This window comes from Xyrauchen texanus, chromosome 38, assembly GCF_025860055.1.
Source record: "Xyrauchen texanus isolate HMW12.3.18 chromosome 38, RBS_HiC_50CHRs, whole genome shotgun sequence".
NCBI lineage: Eukaryota > Metazoa > Chordata > Actinopteri > Cypriniformes > Catostomidae > Xyrauchen > Xyrauchen texanus.
The window spans coordinates 26,866,654-26,888,769 of NC_068313.1; the positions used below are offsets into that span (position 1 = coordinate 26,866,654).

Sequence of the window (22,116 nt, forward strand, 5' to 3'; positions counted from 1 at the left end):
AACAAACATCAGCTATTAGATGCAGAACTAACACATAAGATCTAAATGTCTGGTTCAGTTTGGATGTTTCAATTACTTTTTATTTCAATCATTTCGTTTAGCATCAGTTTAGATTTTCAGTATATTTTTTATTTTCATTTGAGTAATTTAGGGCTGACAAAGTTAGTGCGTTAACTGATTTCTCAGGGCCATCTAATGTTATCACCATCTAGTGGCATTTTCAGTTTCAAATTTAATAATATACCGTGAATGGAAAAACCTTTTAAAACTAGTTTTGTAGCCATGAAAATCTCTATTTTTGTCAATAATATCAGTATTCATATCCATTTCAGTTAACAACAAAAAAAAAAAAGCTTATTTACTTTTAGCTTTAGTTAACAATAACACTGGGTTCAGGTTCCGTTGTATTTCACTCACCTGCTAGATAGGCCACACTCTGTATGTTCACCTCAAACTTATCACAACTGCGGTGTTTCCCTACCAAACCCAGGAGCGTGTGAAGGATACGAACCGTTCTGGCCACCGTGGTGGAAGAGGGATGTCTGTATCCTTTAAGAAGACAAGACAAAGTTGAGGAATCAAAGATACAGAAGAACTTTTATTGATCTACAATTGAGCCATGACACAAACAAATGCTCAATGTGACTGATCACAGTCAACCAATTTAGTGACTTTCTAAATAGGCCAAGAATGGATAAATTAGTTACCAATATATAACAAAAGTATGTAAAAAAAAAAAAAAAAAAGACCTATGCTTCAGACAGAAATCTTCAAAGCATCCATTTAATAATATAAAGTAGCCAATTGACTTGCATATACTCTGTTCAACAGCCCTATAACATGCCACAGTTCTTTCATTTTTTACCTTTGAGCAAGTGCCCTACTAATGCAAAATTGAAATTGGAGGAAAAGTTGAGTCCAACAAAATGGTCCATTTGTTTACAGTGCCATTCCAGAGGCTTCCGTATCTCCATGAAGACCTCCTCTGGACTCTACACAGAGCAATAACAGAATGATTTTATTAAAGATCATATCATTAAAATATCACTGATTTAGATTCCTAACAATGCAAAACATTGATTATTGTGTGACACTAATTTTAAGGCAAGTTTATTTATATAGCACATTTCATCCACAAATTGGTAATTCTAAGTGCTTTACATATAAATGCTAAAGAAAATACAAGAAACATTTTATTTTAAAACCAATCAAGAACAAGAAATGAGAATAAAATGTAAAGAATTTAAAAACATAAGTAAAACTTATAAAAATGAATAAAAAGAAAAAGAATACAGAAATAAAATGATGCAGTAAGTGCAGCAGAGTGTTCAGTCAATAAATGCACAGTTAAACAGATGTTTTCAGTGTGGATTTTAAAGTGGCTACTGTTGGAGCACATCTGACATCTTCTGGAAGCGGGTTCCAGCTGCGGGTGGCATAATAGCTAAACGTTGTCTCACCTTGTTTTAAGTGAACCCTCTGTATGTCTAACTGATTTGATTCTAATGATCTGAGAGGTCTGTTAAGATTATATTCAACAAGTATTTCTAAAATATATTTAAGTCCTAGGCTATTGAGCTATTTATAAAAGAGTAATAGTACTTTTAAAATAAATTCTAAATGTAACTGGAAGCCAGTGTAAAGACCTGAGGGCTGGAGTAATATGCTCTGTTTTTTTTGGTTTGGGCGAGAAACCTGGCAGCGGCATACTGAATGAGCTGCGTGTGTCTAATGGTCTTTTTGGGAAAGGCCGGTGAGGAGTCCATTGCCGTAGTCCACCATAGTGGCAATGAATGCATGTTTCCCTAAGTCTTGAGTGGATACAAAACATCTAATTCTGGCTATATTTTTTAGATGATAGTAGACTGATTTAGCCATTGCTTTGATGTGACTACAGATACTACGGTCTGACTACAAAATGACACCAAGATTCCTTACTTGACTTTTTGTCTTTAGATCCTTGGAGTCAAGGTATGCGTTCACCTTGGGAATTTCAGCTTTGTTGCTAAATACAATGTCTTGTCGTTATTTAATAGAAGAAAGTTTTAGCACATCCAACTGTTAATTTCATCAATGCACTGGCAGAGAGAGTCTATGGGACTTCAGTCATTTGGCAATAGGCCTAGATAGATCTGGGTGTCGTCTGCATAGCTATGGTAGGCAATTTGGTTCTCTTTCATATTTTGGACTAGAGGGAGCATATACAGGTTAAACAAGAGCAGTGCAAGAATTGAACCTTGTGGGACTCCACGTCATGGATGTCCACTCAGATTCATAGTTGCCTATGTACAAGTTACATAGTAACCCTTCCCTTCTGGATAAGACCTGAACCAGCTGAGGATCGTAATAATATTTTTAATTTAACGTCTTTTTCGTTTGGAAATAAAAAAAATTATTTAATGCTTTTTTCGTTTGGTAATTTAATTAATACAGGGGATTTTGCCAGCATTTTTTCAAAAATAGACTAAACAATAATTTAATAGAATTGGGCTGTAAATTTTCCAAAAAACGCACACTGAAGCTGTTCACCTAGTATTGTGTATTTATTCTTAATTTAATACATCTTTATGCACAGAATTATATGTTTTTTATACTGTGGGCTAATTCCGTGACTGCCGTCTATTATTTTGAATGGTGTGGAAAAGCAACTTTAATAAATAAATCCATGGATACTGTGATTAAATGCAGCCATTCATTTGTTTAACGTGCACAAGTTATTTGTGTTGGCACTCTTGGAAGCGTCACGTTTGCCGATCGGCTCTATATGCCATCTGTAAAGATCAGTCCATAATCACGTACAATAAACTGGCTTACAATACTGTCGTCATTATTAACACAGGCTAATGATTGGGGTAAACTCTGTCATGTGACACTATGTTATGTTTACGTTAATGCCAATTTTATCGACAAAAAGTGTTTCCAAAACATTATTTCACGACATTCGATGCCTCATTGTGCATGAGTTTATGCGCTTGAGTTAAACAGAAAAATATGATGTCGACTTTTGTGACATTTTAGCGATAATGTGCATTTCCATCATCTTTATTTTGATGCGCTAAAACTTTTTCTGCAAAAAATTCATGGGTGAAAACGTAGTTACTGAAAAATGTTGGCCTGGATCACAAGTTCATGTGGAGTGGCATAAGTCAAAGGGAACTGCAAGCAGTCTGCTGACCGCCGAAGAGCTCTGCAGTCAATGTGTGATGGAACAAAGGGTGAAAACTGAAGCTCCAGCAGATCGCTTGAACCTACCCGTGTTCCCTTCTATTAAATCTCCTTTTAGAATCAGTGTACACCATACTTCTACCCCATCACACCTGAACTTTCTCACATTCCCCCTCCCACATTTACACCCATACACATTTATACACTTTCATATATATACCCAATTTGAAGTTTTGTTGTTTATATGTGATTTTGTAATTTTCTGTTTTTGATCATTGCTTTGTTTTGTGTTATTTGGGAATTATTTTCTTTGTTTTGTGTTTTGAAATATTGATTTCCTCTGTTTATTTGAAAAATACATTGTGAAAACTTAAAATGCTTTTCATTGTGAATTCATTGTAAATACATTTACACATTTTCGTGGCTTTTGAGTTATCTTGGGCAAAAGATTTATTTTGACAGGCCAAAACTTGTCTGAAACCCAAATTTATAAAAAAAAAAGTCGTTTAAATTGATTCTGGGGCCACCACAGTTACAATCATTCAGGATCTTTATGAGTGCCATCTCTGTGCTATGATGCAGTCAGAAACCAGACTGAAAATTGGGGGAGTTGTTACGTCTCTCTAGAGTAGAAATATCAAGAGTCCCTTTATCTGTCTAAAACAAGTACAATAGTAGAATAGAATGCAATATGTATCTAGGATGTTGTCCAGAATATATATATGTATATTTTACAATTCACTTATTTTCTTTTATTTCTTTACTTGTGATCTAATAAGCTACAAGTGTTTGAGGAAAGCTGTTCAAATAAACCCAGCTGAGTTTCAAATCTCTCCTTCAAATATTTCTCTTCTGTTGTGTATTTTCTGAATTGTTCTTTTATTATCATAGTGTTAAATAAACAAAAAAAAAAACAATAACTCCATTAGATTTACAATTATTATTATTACAATTCATAATATAATTTTTTGTTAAGCTGCATCAGATTTATTCATATTATGAAAAAAGTGCTATACAGATACAGTAAATGAGCATTTAAGTGAAAGAGACTCTCCAGCATGTGCATTTTCATGAATGAGAAAATAACATAATCGGTTCTATATTGTCAACTTACTTTCTGTTCCGGTTGCTGCCGGCACTCTGAAGACTTGCTAGTCTGCTAAGCATTGCTTATTTTAATACGTTCATAATTTTATCCTTTGCCAATTTACCGCATGCTTTGGGTTTTTCCCTCTTTTCTACCGTTTCAACTGCATGTATTTTACCGTGCAAACCCATTTTCTCTCCTTTTATCTTTATGCTTGTCTACATCACACGTCTTGACTGCGTGCATTTGTTTTCTCCAGTGTTTTACTTGGATTATTGCATCAATTTCAAACTTTAGAAACTCCATCAAACCACATCAATCTCAAAACCTGGGCACTAAAGAACAACCATAACAAAAACAACAACAAACAATTCAAACAAAGTCATGGCATCCTCTCATGTTATTTCTACATGCATTGCATGCCACATGTATACTATAGCTTCTTCCATCAGCAGTGAGGGGTTTACGTGTGAAAAAGTTAAGGAATTAGTCAGGTTGACGGAGAAGGTTAATGAGTTAGTGGAGATCAGTGAGAAAGAGTAGCCAGTAGATGCGGTTTCGGATGCGGGTAGTACAGCGAGCAACACACACTTTGGTTCCAGATGTAGAGCCCCCGCAGCAGGGCGCTTGGGTCACATCTTGGCGGCATACACACTTAGCAAAGCAATGCCACTTTCTCATTCCTGTTAGGGTTTCCAACAGATTCTCCACACTCTGTCATGAAACCACTGAGAATCATGTTGAAAGAGCCTTAATAATTGCAGATTCTATTGTAAGGTATGTGGAAATAGACAATATCCACCATTGTTAAATGCATTTCTGGGGCTCGAACGTCTGACATCAGATCAAATTTACAAGTGGTGGCTAATGCTAAATGTAGATTTTCAAAACCTTTTATTCATGTCAGTCAGAGATCATTAAAAATAATGTTAAAGATGTGTATGAACTGGCAAAAACTATGTCAGACCCTGTAATATGCTCTGGCCTCCTCTCTGCTCGTCTTGGTGACAAGGTTTGTAGTAGATTACCGTCACTGAATGGCTGGAAGTCTGAGAGGTGTTCGGAGAATAGTACAGGATTTATAGACAATTGGAAGAGTTTTTGGGGTAGAACTGATCTGCTAAAAAGAGACAGACCTATCGCATGTGGAGGCTCACGCTATTCTCTGCAGCATCAATGCACAAATCACCACGGGCCCCACCAAAAGAGAGAATCACATTATAGCGACCACAAGGAGATCAACCCAACGTGACTCAACCCACCCAAGCAACCGGGCAAATTGGTTGCATAGGAAGCATGACTGGAGTCACTTAGCATGCCCTGGATTCGAACTTGCAACTCCAGGTGTGGTAGTTAGCATACTTGTTAGCACACCTAGTCCCCCTCATAGACTTAATAGTGATAGTATTTGACTAACTGGGGCTCAGGTCAGGAAGCAGACAAACTGGCTAATCTGAATGTCTGCTATCTGTCTTGACATCACACAATTCACATGAAGTACAGCACATAGAGACAATATCACCTAGATATCACATAGCATGAACTGCAGCACATAGGGACTAAATCACCTAGATATCACAGAGACTGTGTCCGTTCCCCAAACTACCAAACACAAAGATAAACATCATATAAAAGGTTGGGCTACTAAACATTACATCTCTTTCTACCAAAGCACTAATTTTAAATGAAATTATTACAAGACATAGTTTGGATGCGCTCTGGCTGAAACCTGGCTTAAACCGGATGAATATATTAGTTTAAATTAATCTACTTCCACAGGTTATTGTTATAAACATGAGACTTGTCTGAAGTGTCGAGGAGGAGGTGCTGCTGCAATTTACAGTGAAGATTTTGGTGTTACTCAGAGGACAGGATATAAGTCTTTTGAACTAATAATTTTTCATATGACACCATCAGATATAAATAAAAAATCTCTGTCATCTTTTGCTCTTGCTACAGAGTATAGATCACCTGGGCCTTATTCTGGTTTCCTTGGTGAATTTGCACATTTTCTATCAGATCTAGTGGTTAATGTAGATAGAGCTTTAATTGTTGGTGACTTCAACATTCACATAGATAATGATAACGACACTGGGATTAGCATTTATCGATATTCTCAACTATCTTGGAGTCAGACAAAATGTGACAGGACCAACTCATCACCATGAAGCTAGATTTAATTCTGTCATATGGGTGTTGCCTCCCTTCGATTAAAGAAAAAAGCCCTGCACCATGGTACTAGAGATGTAACAGTATGAAAATTTCATATCACGATTATCGTGACCAAAACTATCACGGTTAACAGTATTATCAAAGTATTGTTAAAATGTACTGAAAATGTACAAAAAGTACTGATACACACACTGGAATAATTTAAACAGGTTTTATATTTGAAAATCAACAAACAACAAATGCAGTATAATAATAATAATAATAATAATATATAATAATAATAATAACATTTAAGTGATGTACATTCATACCACTAATTTGTCCTGGCTCAAAGCAATGCACTTGCTAGGAACATTTTCTTTGTGCAAGCTTGCGTCTTTTACAAGTGAGAAATTATTTCAACCCAATTAAATATTGTCTCTAACTATTTACTTTTCCTCATACTTTTCCCCAACTAATGCACTGAGCTAAAAGTTAACTTGCCTTGCATGCACTATAAAAGTGATGGATGGTTGTCACGAAGATGACTCGCCATATTGCGTTGCCCTATTTCGCAGAAACTTTCCTCTGGTAAGCTCTGCAGACAGAGTTACCATCTTCTACTAATTTTCCCTCAGAATTCTTATAAAATTCAAAATATGACCACACTTCTGATTTGGTCTTCTTGGAGGGATGCCATGTTCTCCCGCCATGTTTTCACGTTAAAAAAACAACAATAACAATGCTGCGGCCATGCATCAGACTCATGCTGGGTGTGTGTGGACAGCATTTACTACAAGTTTTACAAATTACGATAAATCGCGCACAAATTTAATGATAATTAAATGTGACACGGTAACACTAACTGTCAGGGAATTTTATCATGGTTTACCATGAAACCAGTAACTGTTTCATCCCTACATGGTACAATGATCACACTCTCAAGAGAGCAGCTCGGAAAATTGAGTGCAAGTAGAAGAATACCAAATTAGAGGTATTTTACGGTGCATGGAAGGATAGTGTCTGTAGCTACAGTCAGGCACTAAAAGCTGCAAGGTCAGCATATTTTAGCAAACTCATAGAAAATAAACAACAATCCTAGATGTTTATTCAGTACTGTGGGTAAATTGGTTCGGAATAAACAATGACTAAACCAGATATTCTGTCACATATTCCGCAGCACAATAGTAATTGTGCTTAATAGTAAGTATCAAATTACATGAATTATTTTACCAGATAAAACTGAAATAACCAGAAATAAAATTAGACCTATGCAATCAACTGTCACATCATATCAGAAAACAGTGTCTCATAATTTTCTTCATAAGCAACTTCAATCCTTTGCTGTCACAGGTCACAAAGAGCTAACAAAACTTATAAAAAATTCAAAAGCCACAACATGTATGTTAGATCCAACACCAACTAAGCTCTTAAGGAGGTATTCCCTGTAGTCTCAGAACCCCTTCTTAATATTATTAACTCCTCGCTATCCTTAGGACATGTCCAAAGAAACTTTAAAATGGCAGTTATTAAACCGCTTAAGAAGCCACAGCTTGATCTAAGAAAATTGGCTAACTACAGACCGATTTCTAATCTATCATTTATGTCGAAAATACTCGAAAATGTAGTGTCCTCCCAACTATGTTAATTTCTTCACATGCTGAAGTGTCCTTGGGCAAGACACTGAACCCAAAGTTGCTCCCAATGGCAGGCTAGCGCCTTGTATGTCAGCTCTACCATCATCGGTGTGTGAGTGTGTGAATAGGTGAATGAGTCACAGTTTAAAGCGCTTTGAAAACCACTAAGGTTAGAAAAGAGCTATATAAGTGCAGACAATTTACTTGCTATTATCATCCGATCATGGCTGCATTTCTCTACTAGTACTTTTAGCTCTTAGTGTTGCCTTTGACATGATAGATCAAGTCATTCTCTTGAATAGACAGGACAATTATGTTGGCATTAGTGGACTTGCATTAGCATGATTTAGGTCCTATGTATCAGACTGCTACCACTTTGTATACGTAAACGAAAAATTGTTAAATCAAACCAAAGTATGGGGAGTATACGGCCTCTGCTTTTCTCCTTATACATGCTTTCCCTGGGAGATATTATCAGGAATCATGGAATAAGTTTCCACTGTTATGCCAGCAATACCCAACTTTATATTTCTTCTAAACCGAATGAAAATTCACAATTCTTCAAATTAGCGGTATATAAATGAAATCAAAGATTGGATGGCCATATATTTCCTTCTACTCAATTCCGACAAAACAGAGGTACTAACTATTGGACCATAAACCTCTAAAAACAAGTCGCAAAATATAATTTGACTCTCGATGGATGTACTGTTACATCATCTTCAACAGCGATGAACTTAGGTGTTATATTTGATGTCAATCTGTCCTTTGAAAATCTAATTTCTAATGTTTGTAGAACAGCATTCTTCCACCTCAGAAATATTGCTAAGCTACGACACATGCTCTCTGTTGCTGATGCCAAAAAACTAGTTCATGTGTTCATGACCTCAAGACTAGATTATTGTAATGCATTACTGGGAGGATGTCCAGCCAGATAAATAAATAAACTTCAATTGGTTCAAAATGCAGCTGCCAGAGTGCTAAAAAGAACCAAGAAATATGATCATATTAGCCCAATTTTATCCTCGTTACTTTGGCTACATGATAAATTTCGTATTTTCAAATTGTTCATAAGTGACCTTCTGACATGCTATATTCCATCAAGTTCATTACGATCACAAAATTCTGGCTTGTTAATAATTCCTAGAATATCAAAATCCACAAAAGGAGATTGATCCTTTTCCTATTTGGCTCCTAAACTATGGAATAGTCTCCCCAACACTGTTCGGGACACACACACTCCATCAATTTAAGTCTAGACTATAGACTTATCTATTTAGCCAGGCATACACCTAATTTATCCATCACCTCACAATTAGGCTGCTTTAGTTAGATCTACTGGACCCAGAAAAATCTATCATGATCTATAACTCAGCATACAATTGAATGGAATCTACACTAGTATTATTAAAATTGTTTACATGTTTCAACCATATTCAACCAGGTTACCAGAGCCGGCCAGATTCAGCTACACTCCTGCTTGGTGTTGCTGAGTGATGACTACAAACTATAGCCGGGGTGCTAGCCAGACATCACATCAGTCTTTTACGCTGGAATTCAGAGAATTAACTGATGCTAACTCCAACTGTAAGACGTAGGATACTTCATATGCCACTGCCTGAACTTTGAACTAATGATAGGGGCTCACTGGGGTTTCTAAATACAATTATTATTCATTTAATTTTTATACACAATTTACAGTCATATTTAATCAAACTACACAATGATCATTAAGACTTTATATATATTGGTTTCATTTTTTTTGTTAATACATGACCTTCTGTAAAGCTCCTTTGAAACTATGTGTGTTGTGTAAAGCACAATACAAATGACTTGACTAAACAAAAATGTGTGACCAAATGCATTTGTATCTTCATTTTAGCTCCCAGTACCTTGTCATTAAACACCCGGAGGCTGTCCAGAGTATGCAGGTTCTGCTCCAGTAGGGCGGTACCGGCAGAGTATAGATTCACTTCATCCAACTGAAGCACAGCCACAGCCACCCAGAACAGAGCTTTATGCATTGGAGAATCCTGTGGATCAATACAATCATACATGTTGCTATTAAACATTTCTTCCATACACACTTGTTTCTAACAGATATTGCACATCAGATGAAGGGTATTCCATTACACAATGACATGAGTTAATATCAAACAGCAGCTGAGGTTTCTAATAATTGCAAACAACTTGATTTCACCTGATCGAGCAGAGGCTGTAGTTTGGTAAGTGCGATGACTGTGGCCTCGATGAGAACTTGGCTGTTGTAATTATCCGGCCCCTTTAAGCAGCTCTCCAACCCCTGTGCAGGAATAGCATTAATCAGGTGGAGCGGCAGAGCATGACAGCGGCAAATGCCCAGAGTGAGTAACACTACAGCAGTTAAACTAGCGCACAGCATTCTGTAGAGCCCTGAATCACAGGAACATGATGCAATACAAACTTATGATTCACAGACTATGTCCGATATTGTCACAAGCATGAATTCAACTCTCTTTAGAAGTTTACAAAAGATATCCACCATAAAACCGGAAACCTAAAGTTGGAGTAAAAAAAAACTAAAACAAAACACTACTATGTGAAGTATTTGACCAAACTTTACTGAATCATTTTAACATAGAAAAATTAAACACTTCAGCTTTAACTACTCCTAAAACAGGAAAATCAAAGGTTGATAAGATTATTTGTTAAAGCCTCAACCTACGTTAAAGTGAAATCTAAATCTAATGCTAAAACCCGATAGGAATGTTTTTACAGTCAACATAGGTATAGCTGTTGTTCAGGTCTTAACTCAGTAATTGTTTAGCAGCATATGTACTATTTCTGCCTTACAAAATAAGTTATGTCGATCAACTAACAGAGTGAAATCAGACTACAGTTAGACCGATATATCGGTTTTACCTATTAATCTGTGCTGATAGTTACTTTAACTCTCGGTTATCAGCAAAAATCATTGCAATAGTTGACGCTAGTTTTTAAAAATTTCCTCATCAGGTGAAATATACAGTATATGCACAGTGGTATGTATGTATGTATGTATATATATATATATATATATATATATATATATATATATATATATATATATATATATATATATACACATACACACACTCACCTAAAGGATTATTAGGAACACCTGTTCAATTTCTCATTAATGCAATTATCTAATCAACCAATCACATGGCAGTTGCTTCAATGCATTTAGGGGTGTGGTCCTGGTCAAGACAATCTCCTGAACTCCAAACTGAATGTCAGAATGGGAAAGAAAGGTGATTTAAGCAATTTTGAGCGTGGCATGGTTGTTGGTGCCAGGCGGGCGGTCTGAGTATTTCACAATCTGCTCAGTTACTGGGATTTTCACACACAACCATTTCTAGGGTTTACAAAGAATGGTGTGAAAAGGGAAAAACATCCAGTATCGCGGCAGTCCTGTGGGCTGAAAATGCCTTGTTGATGCTAGAGGTCAGAGGGAATGGGCCGACTGATTCAAGCTGATAGAAGAGCAACTTTGCCTGAAATAACCACTCGTTACAACCGAGGTATGCAGCAAAGCATTTGTGAAGCCACAACACGCACAACCTTGAGGCGGATGGGCTACAACAGCAGAAGACCCCACCGGGTACCACTCATCTCCACTACAAATAGGAAAAAGAGGCTACAATTTGCAAGAGCTCACCAAAATTGGACAGTTGAAGACTGGAAAAATGTTGCCTGGTCTGATGAGTCTCGATTTCTGTTGAGACATTCAGATGGTAGAGTCAGAATTTGGCGTAAACAGAATGAGAACATGGATCCATCATGCCTTGTTACCACTGTGCAGGCTGGTGGTGGTGGTGTAATGGTGTGGGGGATATTTTCTTGGCACACTTTAGGCTCCTTAGTGCCAATTGGGCATCGTTTAAATGCCACGGCCTACCTGAGCATTGTTTCTGACCATGTCCATCCCTTTATGGCCACCATGTACCCATCCTCTGATGGCTACTTCCAGCAGGATAATGCACCATGTCACAAAGCTCGAATCATTTCAAATTGGTTTCTTGAACATGACAATGAGTTCACTGTACTAAAATGGCCCCCACAGTCACCAGATCTCAACCCAATAGAGCATCTTTGGGATGTGGTGGAACGGGAGCTTCGTGCCCTGGATGTGCATCCCACAAATCTCCATCAACTGCAAGATGCTATCCTATCAATATGGGCCAACATTTCTAAAGAATGCTTTCAGCACCTTGTTTAATCAATCCACGTGGAATTAAGGCAGTTCTGAAGGCGAAAGGGGGTCAAACACAGTATTAATATGGTGTTCCTAATAATCCTTTAGGTGAGTGTATATGTGTATGTGTGTATATATATATATAAAAAACAAACACACATACAAAACTCCTCATCTGGTGAATATTTAAGCTATAAAAAGCTTTATCTGGTAAATACATACATACAGAATATTATAACAGAGCCAAGTCTCTATTAATTATTATTAAAGTCTCTAGTGTATTTCAAGCTTGTTTATAGTTAAAAGTCCAGCATTATGCACCAAATCTTCTTTTATCTGGTAATTATTGGGACTTTTATTGGGAAATTGATAAATACATAAAAATAATAAAAAAGAATGAGCCGATTATTCATTAATCAGCCTTTTCCACAGCCTTATTTTATATTTTTTGACTTGTAAATCAGAGAAAAAATAGAAAGGGGAGGAAAAGAAAACAAACCCGGTCAATGCTGAGCAGAGGACTGGCTTTACTGAGAATACGAATGATCTGTTTGAGCTGCCCGTGGGTCACACGTTTACTGATGCAGCCGAACACCACCAGAGCCCGCGGCTGTAGAGACGGATTATACTGGAAGGCAAACCTATTAAAGGAAACATCACAATCTTGTTAATGTTAAACAGATTCCTTAACCACATTCCTAGAATGTGAAACTAGTGGTATGTATGCTTTGTGATGTGCAAATACCTGAAAGAACTTTATAAGAAATAAGTCAATCATGCCATTTTCAAAACAAAAAAAATTGTACACACTTTTGAGCTAATTCAGTCCACTGATCCAGCCATTTGCATCCAGGAATGTCCCTCATACAAGCCTGTTGAGAACAAACAATAATTGTTTTAACAGCATAGGATTTGACATAATTGGTCATTAGGATTCATGACACCTAAGAACAGAGCTAAAGACAAATTGATTAGTGGTCGACCGATATATCGGTTTTGCCCATTAATCAGCCCGATAATGATTTCTGGAAATATCGGTTATCGACAAAAATCCACACGATTATTTTCCCGTTATGTCCCATTGTGTCCAGTGCTGGAGCATCTGGGAAGGGCACGCTATCATTATACATTATGAGAGCGACCGCTAGAGGTGAAATAAAAACTATCATTGATACCTCGTGAAGGTAGTTTTGACACGTGACACAGCGGAACACTGCATGGAGCTGAACAATGCAGATTTAAAACACCAACAACTAAAAGGTATGTATACAGTGCATGTTATCATATCATTATAAAGTAATTAATTTCTTGAATGTGTTTAATAAGTAAATATATAGTATGCGCAGCATCAGTGAATGGCTCTGCTCTGTTTACATACACACACCCATGGCTATTTTTAACCTTCACTCGTTACGCAATATTTGAGCGCTACTCACGAACATCTCAGATGTAGATGCTCAATAGTTCCGTTCACTTATATGCATTTAGAACAGCACCAGATGTGCATTTGACCAGAATTTTAACATACACATACAGCCTACAAACATACACATACAGGGACTTCCTGAAGAGTTTAGAATGTCAAAATAAAAGCATGAGGGTTTAAAAAGAGCATGACTTTTTATTATTATTATTATTATTATTACTGACTTTTGAATTTTAAATACAACAGTAATATATTTAATAATAATAATATTAATAACTATTTATTATTATTATTATTATTATTATTATTATCATCATCATTAGTATTAGTTTACAATTTATAACAATATTTAAATTGAATGGTTCCAAAAAATAACTGTGTAAATGAAAATTAGTAGAGGATTTAGTTAGAGGTTTGTGTTTCTTTACATATTAAAGAGTACAGCCAATTAGTTCGACACAATAATGTAAAGATATTCTAAACTGATTATGGAAAAAAACAACACGGTTTGGGATCGGTATTGGCCGATACTGAGATTCCCGGTATCGGAAGAGAAAAAGTGGTATCGGTGCAACCCTACTTTAAATGTTGTTTATTCATTCAGTATCAATTTTAAAAACTATCGGCAGATTAATCGGTTATCTTCCCAACTTAGTTATCGGTATCGGCAAAATCCTATATCGGCCAACCTCTAAAATTGATTGAAAAATACATATTAATAATAACAAAATTAAATAACATTGTCAACAGGGACACATCAAGTCCATATATGAGGGACAAATTGTGACAGAACAGTCGTCATTTGGTAACTTACCTCCATGATCTCCAGTAGGGCCTCTGTTACAGTTTCCAGTGAGGACAGTGCAAAGGTCTCTCTTTCATAGGAGCCGGGAGAGAAAGAGCGGTCTCTGTAGCTGGAGCGGAAGGCAATAACTGCTGCAGATTTCACCTTACTGATGCCAAACAGCAGGTAGAATTTGGGCAGAGAGAATTCAGTGAGACTCAATCGCAGCACCTGTTTAGTTTCCTCTGCAGAGGCAGACCAAGAACAGCAACAAATCAGACTGATAAGCTCACATTCTCATATGAATGTCTGATATACTATTTACATATAATTATATTACAAAAATAAATACATAAAAAAAATTAAATAAAATTTTTTTTTTCCATTGAAAATGAACATTTACATTAAGTTTTTGTTCCAAAAATATTGTTTTATCATTATGTACACGTGTTAGTTAAATCAAATTACCATCACAAAAAAGCTACTTGAATTTATGATATGAAGACCACAACCACCCAAACAGATGTGAATATAATGGTATTATTTTTTTGTGCACTGCTAGGTTTATTTCTCACCACTAAAGTTGAGTTGTGAGCAGGTGCAGAGCGAATGGATTATGTTAATAACTAGGCCGTGTGTTGATGCTCTGAGGGACAGCGGGCCAGTGGCCACCAGTAGGGTGACGATATGGAACAAGTAGGGCAGATGAGCAGCCACATCTAGGGAGTTGTTGAAGGACAGCATGAGCATATAACGGGCCAGGATGGCGATATCGTCCCACATCAGGTGCTGCTCCAGAGTGGGGGTGGGAGACAGGCACGTCTTATCGATGATCTTACACATTCGGCCTATTACCTGAGAGACAAATATAGTCACTTTGAAAATTAGTATGCTAAATTTAAAAAGGTACACTATTTTGGCTTATGTCGTCTTGGACACTAACACCTAGTGACATGGATCCAGCATGCAATAGTGTTTAGCTACTGATGCCATTGAAGAAAATCACTATTCACTATCAGCAATGATTCATTTATGCATTAAAGAGCCAAATAAGAGGGCAGTAACAGATTAAGCAAGTAATATTCCGCCGGTCATGTGGGGACAATCTCTATGTAGAATTAAAGGAGCACTCAGTCATTTGTTCCTCATTTAAAAAGTTTTACTCTTAAAGAAATTAACAGTAATTTTGAAACATGTATAAAAATCATGACTGCTCACATGAGATGAGGACTCTAGTCATATTAGCACTAGTTAGAATTAGTTATACTACACGGGGCAGGGGCATCCTCATGGAGGCTGCCATTTTAGAATCACATGACCAGCTGAATACTACTCGCTTAATCTCAGTAACAATTTTGGTACTGGGCACTTTTACACTTTAAATTAATTATGGCTGATTGTGAATAGTGGCTTTCAACAATGGCATCTGTAGTCCAAGATGACACAAACAAAAAATTACTGAGCACAACTTTAACATACAAAGTTTGAAAGCAATGAAAGCAAATATGTCTGAAGTCCAATTGAGATAAAATGAATTAAACTGAACACATGGCACATAATGACATTGAAGCTGTTTTAGAGCATTTGTAAAGTTATCCTGAAATTCAATATATTACCCGTAGAAATTTTTTTTAAATTTTTTTTTTTGCAACAATCCTCAAAGCAAATTGATACAGAAAAGTACATACATCCTCTGTATGACAAGTATCTAAACATCACTTTCCACTGACTTACAGCCCACTAAATAAGATTATACTTGGTCTCTCCTTCACTTAACCTCAGAGTTCCACTGTTATAGTCTTAGAAAAAGCAGACACAACAAGTTGACAAAGCCTGCCCTTGTGCTGCAAAATTGGCTTGTTGTGACATCAGCAGAGGCTGGCACATGCCAACCAAAAAATATTCAGCATCTATTCAGCACAGCAGAGAATTTCAAAAAAGTTAAATATATCCAACTAATTGAGGACAGCAGGAATATTCAGCTACGGTTACTGCAATCAATCAAGAGCCATAACGTCTAAGCCACTAGAGTTATTGAATTCGTAAATGTGGCTTTCTTCTTGCTTAAACGTTTAACAATGACGTCCATTGAGCGTGATGACTAACAGTTGGCCATATAATAGGAGCGACAGCCCGACTGGTTAACTATTGTCTGTCTGTGCGTGCACACATACAAATTGGGCATTTGTGTACAAACGCTTAGGATAATAGATGCTGGGTTAGAGAGCTAGTCAGCCTGGATAAGATCACAAGAGGAATGATTCAGGAATACAAGAGACAGTGACACTTAATTGGTAAGTCGAAACCTGTTTCAGAGAGTGTTAGTGGGTTATAAATAACCAAAGAAAACGTAAGATGCTAACCAGAAATGAAACAAGAACTGAATATAGGAAATAGCAACAGAATATTTATTGGAATTAGTCATGACCAATGCAAAACAGCTGCTGTTTTATACTGTGTCTTTTAAAAAATGAATGAGTAGTAAATAGTTGTGGAAGTCAAACCAAACAATTACAATATAACATTAATAAAAATGACAACAGATAAATAAGATGAAATTGTACAAAAGGCAAATAATGTCATTGAGACTGTTTTAGAGAATTTTGAATTATTCTGGAATTTAAATAATAAATAAAAAATTAAAACAAAATAAAAATCCAAATTGATTTGACCATTTTGGGCAATCATCAACCAAGTTGCCAACTAAAGAAACATTTAATAAAATTAGCACAATCATTTGTGATGGTGGACAAATTGTGAAATGAAATTGTGATAGTGAGCAAAATGGATGCTTCAAATTCCATAGTACCATGAATAAACTATAGTATCACGAATACAAATCTATACTCTTGTTGCAACAGTTATGTAGCATTTCCATTTGCTCAAAAACCTTCACTGCTTTTAAACTATGATAACATGCATATGTATTTCAATATAATCTAGCTAAGTACACTCTGTTTCATGGTTGTCCTATCTACATATCAAATATTAATACATCAAACAGATCGATAAAACATTCTAGTCATTATAAAAAAATAATAATAAAACCTAGTACAAAATATTACAGTCTAATATGATAGCTTAATAGTTAGTGCTTACCTTGCTGGACACCAGCTTGACATTTCCTGAAGCCAGAGCTACAGCTGTGTCAGCCATAACTTCAGCCTTTATGGATCCCAAACCCCCAGTTGCACTGGTCTTTATGAAGCTATCCAACACCACGTCAAGTAAGTCTGTTATCTACAAACACAGGAGAAGATCTGCATTGTTAAAAGGGGGCAATCTGTCATTTCTGACTTTGACAGGTTTCTTATTGAGCCACAGGACTTCACATAGAGTACCAGAATAAAGCCAGAATTGCTGCAGAAATTCATGTTACACTTAGAAGGCATTTATCATTCCAGTGCCAATCATAGCAATTTCAGAATAATTATAACCAAATAAAACTGAAGTAATTAGAAATACAAGCAGAGAGCAGGGCAATGATATGTTTGAAAGAATGGAGTGCCTGCCTACCTGTCCCAAGCTGCCCCATATCTTTGCCTGTATGGAGGGGTACATCTGTTTCTCATTTATGGTCATAGTGATGAGCTTATCCAGAATAGCCGTGACACGCTGTCGTTTAGCATCGTCGTTGTGTTTACAGAAGCGTACTAAATTACGCAGCCAAGGAGTCATATACTCCAAACACAGGTGCTTTAGCTCAATACCTGAGGCAAACAAAGGAAACAGAGAAAGACATCCTTTTAAAGTTTTTCAAAGCTTTCATAATTGAAAAGCAACTATAAGAGTCGGTGCTTTGCAGAAAATTGTAAACATAAAAACAAGAAAGGTTTATTCTTTGTGTAATTATATAGTCTTTGTTTGACTGTGATACTGACTTGATTTGCTGAAGCCAGAGATGCACTCTTCCAGGAACTCCAGAGTGAGATGGGGTTCATTGGCTGCTAATGTTTTGCTAATGGACACAATAAAAAGGGTGTTGTTGGCTGGGATGCACAAGCCAGACGTTTCCAGGAGCTGACCTTCTATCTTCAGGTTAAAGGTGCAAGTTAAGGCACAGAGGAGATTGTATGCAGCTGACCTGTTGAATGAAGTTTTAGTTAGCACATTTAGTTAGCACATTTAGTTAGCAGTCATTTTCATGGGAGCCATTACTTTGAAGGGCTGTTATTTGTCCCCTTTTCTCCCCAATTTGGAATGCCCAATTCCCAATGCGCTCAAGATCCTCGTGGTGGTGTAGTGACTCGCCTAAATCTGTGTGGCGGAGGACGAATCTCGGTTGCCTCAGTGTCTGAGACCGTCAATCCGCACATCTTATCACGTGGCTTGTTAAGAGTTACCACGGAGACATTGCGCATGTGGAGGTTTCACTCTATTCTCTGCGGCATCTGCGTACCACTCTCCACATGCCCCACCGAGAGAGAAAACCACATTATAGTGACCATGAGGAGGTTACCCCATGTGACTCTACCCTCCCTGGATTCGAACTCGCGACTCCAGGGGTGGTAGTCAGCATCTTTACTTGCTGAGGTACCCAGGCCCCCCTGAAGGGCTATTTTTAAATAGCCAGTGGCTTTATATACCAGTACGTCACAGCCATTAACCATGTTTTGCTCTTTGCAACAAAAATCTGTGTAGTTCTACATAATTATTATATTTTGATCCATTTTCACAGAACAGAAAGAGTGTACAATTTCAAACACGTTTATACCTGCTAAAAGTGAATTTTGTCAACATTTAGGAACACACTAGCTAATAGATGGCCTAAAGGCTAATAGACATGGACTAAAAGCCACAAACTCTTTAAACAACATGTTTATTTCCATATTCATTGGAATATCTTCATAAAACAGTGATTCTTTCTTGGTATGACAGGTTTATGATTCTATGACTTCTATACTAGCCTTAGGGCGGCAAGTTCAAGAGCTGTCCCAGCTGAACTGAAGACACAACGGAGCAGAATTAGCATTTCTAATCAGTTTACAACAACAAAGACAGAAGCTTTCAAATAGAAGACCCATTGTCATAATAAGAACAGCAGGATGCATTGGACCATTCACCCAAAAAAGTTGTTAGGCTAAACAGCAGTCTGAGCATGGTCCAAAACCCAATATCCAAAGATGCTTTGAAAAGCAATGGCTCTCACCTTAAACTTGGGTCCGAGCTTCCCAGGTTTAGTAGGGCGATGTTAAGCAAGGTGCCTGGAACATCTTTAGGCCTTATCTTGGTGTGCTGAGGGATGGAGTCTGGTTGGGAGAGCTCCCAGCGTGTGCGGATGTGGATGATGGACTGGACAATGGCTTCGCACTCCTGGTGCATGAATGTGAGAGGGGTGCCCTGGTTAGCGATGGTCAGAGTGAACTGGTTCTCATCTACCAAGCAAATCTCTTCGATCTCTGAAGCGTAATATATGTCGTTCAGGAAAACAGGTTGTCCCAGGACACGCGTCCGTTCGGCTGAGGTTACCTGTACGGCTGTTGAGCCCACCTAGATAGAAACAGGCCTTACAAGTTGAAGACAAAATAGGTCTGGAATGTTAGTCCAATTTAAGGAACAATAGGTAGTCTTTAGGGAAATCCATACAAGACGAGTTCCAGCGTTCAAAAAAAGTGCAACAAAATAAAACAAAACAGCAGCAAGAGATTACTTTTTACAAAGTTTTAACATGACAAATACCTCGAAAAAATACGATCATGGCAACAGCAAGATGTGAAGCAATGACCAAAGACAAGTGGCTGACAGAAAATAGATCAACAATTATAAAATAAATACATAAAAATAGCCTAGACTGAATGCAAGAAAGCATCCCATTTGAACATCCCCTTGGTTCATTTATATGAAGATCAATAGCCACTTTAAGAAGCCTCAAAATGGGATTTGGTACATATAACCCATTTATAAAAATTGCGTAGATGGAATGCAAGAAAGCAACCGTGATGAAGAGGAGGCCGTGGCCAGACTGTTAGGGTGCACGGCCGGCACTGAGTCAACTAATCAGCTAAAAACAAACACAACAACAAAACTACCGGCATCTACCCTAGGTCTTTGCAGATAACTGATAGCTCCAAAGGAACTATAGGAACTGATTAATTTGTAAAAACAGATATATCGTCTACCTCTATTTGAACCCATTTTAAAAATAGCATAGATAGAATGCAAGAATGTGTTTCCCTTATGAATGGCCCCTGGGTTTGTCAAATTTATTTGATAATTCCTCAAAATAAAATTAGCTGTATATAACCCTTTGGTAAACTTTTTATTTACATGAAAAATCAATTACTACATTTGGTGTATATAACTGAATTATATATAGCTGAAAAAAATGTGTAGAAGGAATGCAAGAATGCATCCTGTGTAAATGGCCCCAAACTTAAAATTTATTTGAAATTTCAACTGGCATTTTAAAAAGCCTAAAAAAAATTGGTTTTCCATTATTAATTCTCCCCAATATCCTACTAATTTATAATTTAGCAAATGCTTTTATCCATAGAGTACACTTATTACAGGTGTCTTACAAAAATTCTCTCCCGGAACAGCCAAGGGTTAAGTGCCCACCATGTTCATAAGCCCTTACCTTAATCGACACCTTTGTGTCTTTATGTGCCAGTTTTAGGGCATTGTGGAACACTTTTAGGTCCTCCTCCAGTGCCAGGGTAGCAGCGGGAAGCTTCTGCTGCTCGGGTTCTATGTGTTCGGCTAGACGTGCTGGTGTGTCTATAAACAGCAGCTTCTTGCTCCCCTTCAGACCAGTCAGTAGCCGCTCATGGTATTTGGTGTACTCTCGCACCCAGGTGTTGCAGTTGTATATGTAGACGGCAGCCACGTTCTCATAGGCGAAGTTGGGAAAGACCACAAACCACTTGGACAAAAAGTCTGTCTTGAAGCGGTTACTGGGGCCAACATGGGTGAGGTCTACTACGATCTCATAATGTTTGGCATAATAAGGCTTGAGGGTCAGCAGCACGTGGAAGATTAGAAGATCGCCATTGATTTGTCCGGTTTTAAACCTAAGAGAGATTACAATAATGATTAAAGTTTGAGTCGAATTATAATTGGTGATAGACAAATATATTGATGGGGCTGAGAAATCAGCTGACATTTGTTCACAGACTTTTGTTCGTAACAATTGACATTGGCCAATAACAGTGTCTCCTTGGCTGATTAATAGAAGTGTTACCTAAATCTTGAGTCGGATACAAAATCTACCAACAGTTTTGTCAGTGGATATATAACTTCTGCTTATTCGTTTTTTTTAGCGATTGAGTGAATACGGAGTAAAAAAAACTATAATTTAATCTGGGCAATTGTGCAATTGTCTCACTTGCTATCATTAATCTGTATTATGTATACAGTAAATAAACCGTATATATCGGTCAGTCTGATTTCTAGATATCAGTTGAGCACCAATTAAAATTAAAATGTTTTGTTTAAAAAAAATGTAGGGCTTTGCATCTTTGAAAAGTGTGTTTTGGGGGTGATGTCAAATCCACAAAAACATAAAAGCAAAAATAATCTCTCTCCTTTTTTAAAGGTGATAATTAAATGTGTATATGCCAATAAACTGTCACATTAAGGCCTATAGGACCTTTCAAACGAAACAGTAACCATAACTCCAAATGACATAAACATAGTATAATAATTCATAAA

At 37.0% G+C, this 22,116-nt stretch overlaps 1 protein-coding gene across 2 annotated transcripts in view; it reads right to left on the reverse strand.

Annotated features, from left to right (window-relative positions):
* LOC127632117 (neurofibromin-like) overlaps positions 1 to 22,116 on the reverse strand; it is a 118,225-nt gene that overhangs the window by 11,879 nt on the left and 84,230 nt on the right. For both annotated transcript variants that reach the window (XM_052110625.1, XM_052110624.1), the window contains exons 36-48: positions 21,044 to 21,476; positions 19,616 to 19,956; positions 18,348 to 18,550; positions 17,983 to 18,176; positions 17,566 to 17,706; positions 15,042 to 15,321; positions 14,497 to 14,711; positions 13,067 to 13,128; positions 12,756 to 12,897; positions 10,241 to 10,342; positions 9,933 to 10,073; positions 866 to 992; positions 418 to 549 (exon numbers count right to left, since the gene is read on the reverse strand). In XM_052110625.1, the coding sequence (XP_051966585.1) occupies positions 418 to 549; positions 866 to 992; positions 9,933 to 10,073; positions 10,241 to 10,342; positions 12,756 to 12,897; positions 13,067 to 13,128; positions 14,497 to 14,711; positions 15,042 to 15,321; positions 17,566 to 17,706; positions 17,983 to 18,176; positions 18,348 to 18,550; positions 19,616 to 19,956; positions 21,044 to 21,476 (2,513 nt within the window). The remainder of the gene's footprint in view (positions 1 to 417; positions 550 to 865; positions 993 to 9,932; positions 10,074 to 10,240; positions 10,343 to 12,755; positions 12,898 to 13,066; positions 13,129 to 14,496; positions 14,712 to 15,041; positions 15,322 to 17,565; positions 17,707 to 17,982; positions 18,177 to 18,347; positions 18,551 to 19,615; positions 19,957 to 21,043; positions 21,477 to 22,116) is intronic.